At 38.1% G+C, this 12708-nt stretch overlaps 1 protein-coding gene across 2 annotated transcripts in view; it reads left to right on the plus strand.

Moving 5' to 3' along the window:
* The window catches only part of Slco1a2 (solute carrier organic anion transporter family member 1A2), an 82843-nt gene that overhangs the window by 59445 nt on the left and 10690 nt on the right, over window positions 1-12708 (plus strand). For both annotated transcript variants that reach the window (XM_048432562.3, XM_048432563.3), the window contains exons 8-11: window positions 395-493; window positions 1692-1913; window positions 10146-10310; window positions 11398-11593. In XM_048432562.3, the coding sequence (XP_048288519.2) occupies window positions 395-493; window positions 1692-1913; window positions 10146-10310; window positions 11398-11593 (682 nt within the window). The remainder of the gene's footprint in view (window positions 1-394; window positions 494-1691; window positions 1914-10145; window positions 10311-11397; window positions 11594-12708) is intronic.

Genomic DNA, 12708 nt, shown 5'->3' on the forward strand with positions numbered 1-12708 from the left:
GTAGAGTTCCATCAGAATCCATTGGTGCCCCCGCAAAACAAGTCTGTCACACATGAACTTCTGGGAAACATTCTATATTGAAACAATGGGAGCTTCCTTCCTAATATTACAGAAACCAGTGCATGTACATGCAACACATATATGTGCATGTAACAACTATATAGGTATAAGATACAGCCCAAGATTAATTTTTATATGTTTAATATAAAAGTATTTGAGGTAGTGGGAGAATGTAACTCACATGTAGAACACTTGCTTAGACTATTGGATTTACTATTCAGCTCTTAAAGGAAGAAAAAGAAATCTAATATTAGAAACAATTCAATCTTAAGGCTTTTTTGTGTAAACAAATTTTTGTGTGGTCATGTAACTTCCTGTCTTTGTTTACTTCCAGGGATTTTAGAAACAGGAATGATCATCGGTCCTTTGATTGGACTTATGTTGGGATCCTTCTGTGCAAAACTTTATGTAGACACTGGGTCTGTGAATACAGGTAACACAATACATTCTATTTATACAGCCCATTCGCTAGAATGCAAAAGAATGTTCCAGATTGCTACACACTGCTTCCTTTGATCTTCAGTTAGGCCAATTATCACCACTTGTAGACTTAAGAGGAGTGGGAAAAGGATAAAATGTCACCTTTTGAACAAAAGTTTACTATTCTCCTACCACCCTGCAGCTGTATGTTTGGTCTCAGAATATTTCCTCACATAGGTTTTCCTCATTAAGGCGTTCACTGTGGCTAATAAAACAGATCTTTCTGTTATGTGAAAAGCACCAGTTTATAAAGTTTTACAAGACAGACAGAAGTACTCATTTACTGCTGGAAAATATACCACCTACACTGCTAAATAAAAATCAGTTAATAATTTTAAAGCACTTACAAACCATAAAAGAAGTGTGATGTTTTATTTTATTATCTTTTTGTGCATTGTGTGACTGTGTGTGTGTGTGTGTGTGTGTGTGTGTGTGTGTGTGTGTGTGTGTGTATGCACTGTGTGTAGGTGCCTGCTGAGGGCAGAAGAGGGTTTCACATTTCCTGAAATCAGAGTTATAAGCAATAGTGAGTTTATATATATGTGTATGACTGTGTGTATGTATGCACTGTGTGTGGGTGCCTGCTGAGGGGTTCAGAAGAGGGGTTCAGCTGACCTGAAATCAGAGTTACAGGTAGTAGTGAGACCCCATGTGGGTGGTAGGAATAGAACTCAGGACCTCTGCAAGAGCAGCAATAACTTTTAGCCACTGAACTGTTTCTCCAGCCCAACTTCCTCACCCACTGTAAAGTTCTGAGATAGGAATACACCAGGCTAATGCTGATATCTTAAATATGCCTCATATATTTTTCTATCTTTTTAAAATGAAGTTTTAGCTATTATGTCATGTAGCAATCCAGAACTTTTTCTTCTTACTTAATTTCAACGTCACCCAATTGATCAACCTCAGACACTATTTCTAAAGGTCTGAATTCTCCCAGGGGGTAGCAGATGCCTGTAATCCCAACATTTAGGATGCAGAGGCAGAGGATGACAAGCTCAAGGCCCAAATAAGAGAAATAACTAAGGTGTGATGGCTTTACAAATGTTATGAAATTTTGTGTTTAGATGGATTTTAATCCTTAATAATTTTCTACAGTTTACCCAGGAAAGAATGATGCAAGCTAACAAAATATCTGTATTTCTCCACAGATGACCTGACCATAACTCCCGCTGATACACGCTGGGTCGGTGCTTGGTGGGTCGGCTTTTTGATCTGTGCAGGAGTGAATATCCTGACCAGCATTCCCTTTTTCTTTTTCCCCAAAACACTCCCAAAGGAAGGACTAGAGGATAATGCAGATGTGGCTAAAAGCGACAAAGAAGAGAAACACCAAGAAAAAGCCAAGGAGGAAAAACGTGGAATCACTAAAGGCAAACAGGAAAACCTTAACCCCTGTGTTTGGTTTAGATGGGTCTGCAGGTAGTGGAGCATGTGTCTGCTGTGCTGAGTTAAGATGGTTTGTCACTAAGGCCCCTACTCAGATGCCTTAAACTTCTTCCCAAGTTACTGCTTGGATTACAACTCACATAATTTGTAAACGACGCATCTTAGATTAGACTTTATGAAAAATTCATCAATCTGGACACTCAATGAGCAAATAGAATTTTGCCTTCTGTTTTGAAAAGTCTATCTTACACAAAATATTAGTTCCAGTTAAAAGACATAAATAACCAGAAATTCAGCCTAAACATAATGGGAGAGAAATACCTCTACTAAGGTAACAGTGTAGATTGATAAGAAAAATGTCAGTTTAGCTGTGAGCATGCTTGAAGTTAATATTGGAGGAGAAATCCTGAGAGGTGGTATAATCCTCTGTATTTGAAGGTGTGATAGTTTACAGGAGAACTGTTCCCTAAGGAGCAGACCGCTGTAAAACAAGCAGGAATGTTATCAACCTCTGGTGCAGAGCAGTGGTGCATCTGTGAGAAGCTGAGTGGTGAAGACTGCCCATGCCTGAACCTTGGCACTAATTTCTCAGCTGTGTGATTGATGGATAACCTGTAGTATTCTCAAGAGAGTTGGCTTAGTGCAAGAGGTTAATGGTACATTATATTCTTGGGTTTCTGGGCTGTTCTGGTGCAGACTACTGTGGGGAGCACTTTTATTGTCGACATTGCTATTTCATTTGTTACTCATAACATCTATGATGTTATGATGGGCAATGAACAACTGCACATTTACCTTAAGCTCTATGGACCACAGCTGAAGAGCCAGTTCAGAGGCTTGAACAGTCTCAGAATCATAATCATATTAATGATTCTCTTGAGAGCACTAATACTGATTATTTTTGTACCACTGTGTAGTCCGCCAGATCAATATAACTATTTTCTTAAATGAAGTTTTTATTTTCGGTATATCCTGACCACAGTTTTCCCTTCCTCCCTTCCTCCAGTGCCCCCTTCTCCCAGAAGTTCTCTGTTTCCCTTCAGAAAGCAATCAGGCCTCCCTGGGATAGCCACTAAACATGGCATAACAAGATACAATGAGACTAGGCACAAACCTACACATCAAAGCTTCCTGAGACAACCCAGGAAGAAACAGTTCATGAGAGCAGACCAAAGAGTCATAGACACACGCTCTCCCACTGTTAGGGGTCACACAAAAACACCAAGTGAACAGCCATAACATATATGCAGATGACCTAGAGCAGACCCATGCATGCTCTGTGATTGCTGCTTCCGTCACTGTGAGCCCCTATGAACCCTACTTAATGACATCTGTGGGCTGTACTCTCCTGGTGTCCTTGACCTTTTTGTCTCTTACATTTCTTTCTCCCCCTCTTCTGTGAGCTTCCCAAAGCTCCAAGGGGAAGGACCCAATGGAGATTTTCATTCTGGGGCTTTGTGTTTGCTCCCATCAGCTGCTGGTGGGAAGCCTCTTTGATGATGATTTGGCTAGGCACAGATTTATGAGCATATAAGAATAACATTAGCAAACATTTTGTTGATTTTTTTTCTATCATAAATCTTTGGGAATCCAGCTTCCAATTCCTAGTCATCCAGGCTATATTGAGCACGGGCTCCCATTAGTGATGTGGATCTCAAATCAGATTAGTCATTGGGTGATGATTCTAGAAGATTCTGTTCTAGTGTCTTACCCCATCGTTCAGGTGGGATAGATGAAAGGTGAAGGGTCTGTGACTGGGTTGTCTGAGTTCCACCTCTGGAAATCTTGCCTGTTTACAGAGGATACCTGGTTCGTACTCTGAATCCTCCTTTACTAGGAGTCTTCACTAGAATCACCTTCTTATAATTCTGAAAGTTTCTAATGGACTCTGTTTCCTCATCACTCAACCAAATGACCTCCAATTCCAGCTATTTCTCCCATATGCTCTCCTTCTATTATCACCTCTCACCTGACCCCTCCTGTTCCTATTATTACTCACCCTTTTAAGGGGTGGACACTTGTCTATTCCCAGCTGCCCAGATCTGAAATAACCTAACAGAAACTGCATTAATTATAATACTGTTTGGCCTATTAGTTTATGCATATTTCTAGATAGCTCTCACATCTTAAGTTAACCCATTTCTGTTAATCTGTGTATCACCATGTGGTTGTGGTCTATTGGCATCTGGCATCTGTCTCCTGTGGTGGCTACATGGCTTCTCCCTGATTCTGCCTACTCTCTCTATATATCTTTTCCAGCCTGTCTATATTCTAAATCATTGACTGAAATCAGTTTCTTTATTATCCAGTGGCAATAAAACATAATCATAGCATGCAGAGGGGAATACCACATCACCTCCCCTTTTCTGTCTAAATGAAAAGAAGCCATGTAGCTGCCACAGGAGACAGACATACTGGAACCTTGCCATAGTCAAATATAAAATAATAGAAATGGGTTAATTTAAAATGTAAGAGCTAGATAGAAATATATGTAAGAACTGGGCAAACAGTATTGCAAATAATATAGTTTTTGTGTGATTATTTCAGGTCAGGGTAGCTGGGAATGAACAAGCAGCCTCCACCAACACACCCCAGTCTACTTGCAAAATTGATTCTATTTTCCTTTCCCAAGGAGGTTCACTAATCCCCACTAGAGTCCCTTGTTACTTAGCCTTTCTGTGTCTGTAGATTGTAGCATGATTAGAATTGACTCAACAGCTAATGTCAACTTATAAGTGACTACATGCCATGTTTGTATTTCTAAGTCTGGACTACCTCACTCAGGATGAATTTTTTCTAGTTCCATGCATTTTCCTTCAAATTTCATGATGTTTTTAAAACAGGTGAGTAATATTTCAATGTGTAAATGTTCTGCATCTTCTTTACTCATTCTTTGATTGAGAGACATCTAAGTTGTTTCCAGTTTCTGTCTGTTATGAATAAAGCTGCTTCTGTTTTTAGAGCTTTCATGTGTACTGTTAAGTTGCTAGTATGAGATCTTGCCCATTTCTTTTTGCAGCCACTTAATGCTATATAATTTCGTCTTACTACTACTTTCATTGTGTCCCATAAGTTTGGGGTATGTTGTACACCCATTTTCATTGACTCAAGGAAGCCTTTAATTTCTTTTTTTTCTGTCTTGGCCCAGTAAGTAGTCATTCAGTAGAGAGTTGTTAAGTTTCCATGAGTTTATAGAATTTCTCTTATTTCTGCTGTTGTTGAAATCCAGTCTTAATCCATGGTGGTTTGATAGGGAAGCTGGAGTTTTTTCAACTTTCTTGTATCTGTTGAGACTTCTTTGGTGGCTAAATATGTGATCAACTTTAGAGAAAATTCTATGAAGTGCTGAGAAGGTTTATTATTCGTGTTTGGCTGAAATGTTCTGTAGGTATCTGTTACATCTATTTAGTTCATAAATATCTTTAGGTGCCAGTATTTCTCTGTTTATCTTTTGCCTGAATGACCTCTCTTTTGGTTAGAATAGGGTATTGAAGTCTTCCATTATCAATGTGTGAAGGCCAATGTGTACTTTTAACTTTAGCAGTGTTTCTTTTACAAACATTGGTTGCCCTTGCATTCAGAGCATAGATTTTGAGAACTGAAAGATCATCTTGGTGAATTTTTCCTTTGAGGAGTATAAAGTGTCATTTCCCATCTATCTTGATTAATTTCTTTTTGAATCCTGTTTTGCTAAATAGTTGAATGGCTATACCAGCTTGTTTCTTAGGTTCATTTGCTTGAAAAATCTTTCCCAGCCCTTTACTAAGATAATATCTATCTTTGATGTTATGTTTCTTGCATACAACAGAGGTTGGATCATTCTGTTAGTCTGTGTTTTTTTTTTTACTGCGGGGTTGAGTCTGTTGATATTGAGAGATATCAAAGACAAATTATTGTTAGGTTGTTGATGATGGTGGTGGTGATGGTATGTGTTTCCTTTCTTTTGGTTTTGCTTGTGTGAGATGATTTATTTCCTGTGCTTTCATGGCTGTAGTTAATCTTCTTGGGTTGGAGTTTTCCTTCTAGTACCTTCTGCAGAGCTGGATTTGTGGATAAATATTGTTTAAAGTTGACTCCATTTTGCTTTCTCCTTCTATGGTGATTTAAACTTTTGCTGAGTAGTCTTGGCTGGAATCTGTTGCATCCGAGTCTACAATACATCTCTCCAACCCTTCTGGCTTTTGGAGTCTCTATTGTAAAGTTAGGTAAAATTCTAATAAGTCTGCCTTTATATGTTACTTTACTAGATCTTTTATCCTTCCAGCTTTTAATATTCTTTCTTTGCTCTGAATGTTTAGCATTTTGATGATGTAGGAGGGTCATCTGTCTATGTGTTACTTTCATTGGTTAATAAAGAAACTGCCTTGGCTTTTTATAGGACAGCAGCTTAGATAGGCAGAGTAGGCAGAACAGGATACTGGGAGGAAGAAGCAGAGTTAGGCAGACACCATGGCTCTCCTCTTCAAGATGGACATGGGTTAGAATCTTCCCAGTAAGCCACGACCTCATGGTGCTACACACATTATTAGAAATGGGTTAATTAATATGTGAGAGTTAGCCAATAAGGGGTTGGAGACAATGGGCCAGGCAGTGTTTAAATGAATACAGTTTCCGTGTAATTATTTTGGCTGTAAACTAGCCGGGGAGCCAGGATGCCAGCAGGAACACAGCCCATCACTTTCTTTTACAACATTTTGATTATTATGTGTTAAGGCAACTTTCTTTTCTGGTCCAACTTATTTGGTGTTCTGTAAACTTCTTTTACACATTTCCTTTTTTAGGTTAGGCAAATTTTCTTCTATGATTTTGTTGAAAATATTTTCTGAGCCTTTGAGCTTGGATTCTTCTTTTTCCATTCCCATTATTCTTAGGTTTGGTCCTTTCATAGTATCCCAGACTTCCTGGATGTTTTGTGTTAGGAATTTTTTTTAAAGAATTACCATGCTCTTTAACCAATGTATCTATTTCTTTTATCATATTTCCAACACCTGAGATTCTCTCTTCCATCTCTTGTATTCCATTGGTAATGCTTGCATCTGTAGTTCCTGTTTACTTATCTAATAAGAACCTTGGGGTCCAGTCCCAAGACTCTCTTCAGGTTCAGAATGGATGTAACAGCACATAAAAAGGACTTTACCCGAGGGCAAACTCTCTCGCATGTGCTTGTCTGAATTAGCCTCTTTAGTGTTCTGCAAAATTTCCAGATTATATACACACACAATCAGCAATTCTCTGGCAATATCAAGGTTATAAGGCTTGGATTTTTCATGGTCACAAAGCAGAAAAGAGCTGCACAAAGCAGCAACTGTCAGTTTACTTTATGGCTCTAGGGAGCCATGCCTTGTAAAATGCCCCAGCAAGTCTAAGAGGCAAAAGGATCAATTATGAGCTTCAAATACTAAGAAGGGAAAAGGAGAGCTTGTGAGCTACACTACATTCCTAAGCGTGACTAATTAAGCTAGAAGTTTGTAATCAGTGAATGTAAAACAGGGAAAAATGCAGTGATGCTGTCTCTCTCCTAGTTCTTTCTCAGCTCGCCAGAACTGTAGCTGTGGGAACAGCATTAGGGTAGCCATGGCAACTGGAGTAAACTTCAGAAATAGAAGTGTGGCACCTGATTCACATTAGCATTTTTTGCCAAATATTAGCTGGATAAAGGGGGTCTCTTTGATCTAAGAATTGCATCTTTTGCCCTAAGTAGTTAGAACAAAAGGGGACCTATAGTTATATAGCACAAAATCCAGAGACTGACACTTTCCAGCTGCCCTGGCCAATTGGCAGTTTTTGTTCCCACGGCACCTGTGTGAAAAGGATTACCTTTTTCGGGAGTGGGTCAAGTGATCAACAACTTTTTCCTGTTATCTCTTAGGGTTAAAACACAAACAATTTCCTAAACTAAAATCTTGTATCAATAAACCAAAGTGAAAGTAAGCAAAGAGTTAATAGCCTGTTAAGGTTAGAGTGGGGTTAACTGGGGTTGTACTTTCTCATATCAGTTGAGGGTGAATCCAGGGCATTTGGTTCTTATCTGTGAGGGCTAGGAATCGACAGACCCAAACATGCCATAATTTCATCCTAAGGTCTATATGCAAAGGTCCCATTGTGATCTTTTTTCAAGACTCTTTTCCTGCCCAAATGTCCTGTCATAAAAGATGATTGTGGGGAACTGGATTCTAAGTTTATATCAGGGAATGGAGCAGAGATTTGACTATAAGAACAAAGGAGATGACTGTGTGACTTACTTTCACAGTAGGGTCCCACAGTGTGAGGAAAAATCACCCAATATACCAGTACATGGGAGAAATTGTGCCTAATAATTGATTAATTCACTGCTGAGGTTTTGGAATGAGTCCCCACAGCAAGAACAGCTGTTATTCAAAAGGCCTTGTATCTGAGCTTGTCTCCAACAGAATGCATTATTTCTGATGGGCTGGCCTTCTAAAGTGTCAGCTGAAATTTCACTGCATAATCCTTCAGACTATAGCCTACATTTTTCACTTCAAGAACTCCCCCTGTTTGTGTCTTCTTTATTGTTTCTATTTCCATCTTGGATCATTTTCTTTAGCTGTTTCTGCCACCCCTGGCTTTCCTTAAGGGACTTATTCATATCCTTTAAGTTTTGATTTTCTCTTCTTGATTTCCTTAAGGGATCTATTTCCCCTAAGGACCTCAATCATCTTCATAAAGTTGCTTTTAACATCGGTTTTCTCAGCTTCTGCTTCATTGAAATATTTGAGGCTTGCTGTATTAGGATAGCTGGTCTCTGGTGATGATATATTTAATTGGCTGTTTTTTTTTTCTTATTTCTTATTCTGGCAGCTAGGCATCTAGGTTTGGGTAATTACGAGTATAAGTGATGATTTTGAAGTTTATCTTTGTTGAATGGGTTTTTATTTCTCGGTTTAAGTTTACTCTTTTGTCTTCTGGTCAGTGGGACCTGTGGTTGTGGGGGGATCTCTGCCTGAGTTGGAGAATGGATTTTTGTCAGCTGGAATGGTGTCTGGTAGAGAAGAGCGTCTTGTCCAGTTGGTGGCTGGAGATTGGTTAAGTCAAAGGGGGTGGAGATTGGGGATGGGCTTGGGTGGGGCACTGGGAGCCAATTCAGAGATTTGAACATTCTTAGAATCATGGTCATTTAATGTTTCTCCTGAAACAACTAATATCGGTTGTTATGCACAGTTGCATGGTCAGCCAGGCTAACCTGATTTTTAAAACCAGAAAAGAGCTTAGCATTCTGTAAGACATATAGGCAATCAATGTGAATTGTGGAGACTCCGCTGGAAGAATAGGGACACCAACAAAACATGAGTGACTCCAAAAGCTCCTGGGAATTCTGATTATAACCCTCTCATTCATAAAGATGGATTTTGCCACTAGAGTTTACTTTTTTATTAAGCTGTTCTGATTCTACTTCTAACTCATTCCTTTTACTTTACTCTCTAAAATTTTAGGCGACTTATTAAGGAAAGTATGAAATTAGAAAATCAACACAGGAAACACGAAGACAGGAAAGGGAAAGAGACTATTAAGTGTAAAGTTCATTATCTTTGATCAGATCCAGTCCATTTACTAGAGACAGGCTACAAACTTGACTCTCAGCTTTATAAACAGGGAAGAATTCTAGTTAATTCAGTTGAAAGGTGTTTGGCATACACTAAGTGAATCACCATTCCTTATACAGTGAGACTCTTGTACTGAGATATTTAAAAATATCACCAGGTACTCTAATGCATTTCCTGTTGTGAAGTCCAGCAGGGATGCTGAGGTTGGAGAACCAGAGCATGATTAGGAGCCTTCCTAGGTTTTGAGCTTATCTGTTCTTGCACAAAGGAGTGATAGCATCAGTGTTTGTCCTCAAATGTCATCAATGATAGTCCCCTGCAGATTCCAGAGAACAGACTTTGTCATTCAATAGTGAACACAGCGTATTAATAGAGGGAAAAAAAGAAATGGAAGAGTGTGGCCATAGGTATGATTTCATTTCCTTATAGTTTTTCTTTATGACTTAATTGTGCTTTGATTCTTGCATAGCCAGTTATGTTACTAACTTCCAAAAGCAACTTAAAAATTGATATAGAACTTTAGCCCCAAGGGATAAAAAGTTATCAAATGCCTTTGTGACACAGCACAGAATTTGTAAGAAGATTTTAGGAGAGCACTGGATACAACATTCAAACCAAAGTTATCTTGATGGTCTTGACACTCTCTTATTTCAGATTTCTTGCCATTCATGAAGAGCCTCTCATGCAATCCAATTTACATGCTTTTCATCCTGATAAGTGTGCTCCAGTTCAACGCATTTATCAATTCATTTACCTTCATGCCTAAGTACCTGGAACAGCAATATGGAAAATCAACTGCAGAGATAGTCTTTCTCATAGGTATGAAGTCTCATGATTTCTTGAGCAGCACTTTTCCCTCCCACAAGGACATGATAAGCAGTCAGATAATGCAAGTAGGAGGCTACAATGAAATTGAAATCTGTTGGGTTACTCTTGCAAATGTCTTCTTTATAGTCTTCAGGCAAACTAAGAAAGGATAGGGAAATTAAGAGGTCAGAAATATCCTCTCTGTTCTCTCTCCAATAAGAATGGAAATCTTGGGGGATGCTCATATCATTCAATTTTCAAAAGACAATATGTTAATTCAAAGAGGAATACAGAAATAGCTCGCAGGATTCTGTTTATTACTCCCAGACTTTACTTCTGGATTTCAATTCTTGCCTTCAACATTATTACTGAATTAACCACTTTGATCCCATGGTGGTCTGTGGATTCTGTGCAGCCACACTCCCCTAAACCAGGGATCCTACTCAACTTTGGATTTTCCTGTTTTTTTTTTCTCTTAATAACTGTTGATCATAGACTGATGGTATTCAGAATTCTGTGGAAATCCAAATCCCAGTTCTTACCTTCAGATGGATAAAGTTAAATCTAGTGGTATGCAGCTGCAAACAATGTTCTAAATTCTTCCAAGTCTGTGGATGATGTTGTATGAATGCAACCTAGCTGGAATTTTTTCTTCTCTTTTCTTTTTTTTTCCTTTGATTTTTATTTGGGGAAGGAACATTAGCGAGGAAGAATAATGAGCGGCATCAACAATGCATGAAATGCTCTGCATTTGGTAATCAGGGGCTCATCAGTCACCTGCTAAATCACCCTGAGCTGAGTCAAATTCCCAATACAGAGCAAAAAGAAATTTATGAAATATCTATTATCATATACGTGTGTGTGTTTGTGATACTTATATATAATCTGCTACAAATGATTCAATAAATGGCAATAGTCTTTTTTAAAGTGACATTATAAGACATTTGAAAATCTCTTTTTATTTAATATGTGAGCCTGTAGGGGTTAGGATCACTGAATATTATAGTTAAATAGTTTCTTAAGTAAGATGTGTTAGACAGATTGATAACATTTATTTTTATGCTGTCTTTTAAAAATACTATTTTGCTCATGTCCATAGGTCTTTATAACTTACCTCCAATATGTGTCGGATATTTAATTGGTGGCTTGATTATGAAGAAGTTCAAGATTACTGTCAAGAAAGCTGCATACATAGCGTTCTGCCTATCCCTGACTGAGTACCTTCTATCTTTCTTTAACTTCATGATGGCCTGTGATAATTTTCCAGTTGCCGGTTTAACCACCTCTTATGAAGGGTATGTTGTTTCCTAATGAAGATCACAATATTTTTACAATGACTAGACCATTTTCATCAAGGACTGTGTATGACAAGATCAGTTTATTACAACAAACATTGGTCTACGCTTTCTTATATTTTTCTTCCACTCGTAATTCCCATATCGGTCCACAAAAGTTGTAAGTCTATTAAAGATGACTGGGGACCACGAGTGAGTAAGTTTATGATTCTACATGCATATTCATGATCACCATGGTGATATCCTAGTCTGCTTTAAAGTGTAATAAAGAAAAATAACAAAGAGCGTAGTAGCATAAATTATCAATATATTTTAAACTCCCATCAACAGATAGTTTTGAAAGTTGACTTTTCAGGCCAGCAAGCCTGCATAGGTTTCTACAATGGGCTCAAATTTAACACAATTGAGTCTAATATACAGTAAGTCAGTTAATGAATATACATACATACATATATATATATATGTCACTGGTATAGTTATATCTTGTATACTCTGTAGTCTTAGATTTTATATTATAAAATCCTTAGTAATCATATCGTATTCTTTGAATCTTTTTTTTAAAGTCAGGACTGTCTTTTTCATTTTGTACATGTAGAAATTGAAATTCAGAGGAAATTAGGGAGTTTACAGAAAATGGATTCAACAACACCAAAGTAGAATTGTCTGTCTTGACTCCATCTTCAGTCAAGCTGACTCTACACTGTGTTTGAGTGACAGGATTTAGATTCAGCCTCTAGACTTCCATATTATCCTCCTTCAATCCCAGTGTAAGTACTGGACACTGTATATCTCAGAGAAGCAAGTCTTGTTACTCCCACCACTCTGTTTTGTGGGTAAACAAAGTATTTATATTGCAGATTTTGTTCAAGTCAGTCCTCCTTCATTATTTCCTTCCCATCATGCAGATCAGTGAGAGATTACATCTTCATTTTTAGCTCTAGCAGCACAGTACTTTCCTATAGGGTAGGTACTTAAGGTTTGTTTCTGAAGTAGCTGAGAAGCAGTTATGTGACCACTGGAGCAGATAACTTGTATGCCAAAAACATAGAACAGAGATCACAGATTGATATTCGGGTTATTGATTTCTCTTTCTGGTCTGGGGAGATGAAATGTTT

This window comes from Myodes glareolus, chromosome 3 (assembly GCF_982192425.1).
Source record: "Myodes glareolus chromosome 3, mMyoGla1.1, whole genome shotgun sequence".
NCBI lineage: Eukaryota > Metazoa > Chordata > Mammalia > Rodentia > Cricetidae > Myodes > Myodes glareolus.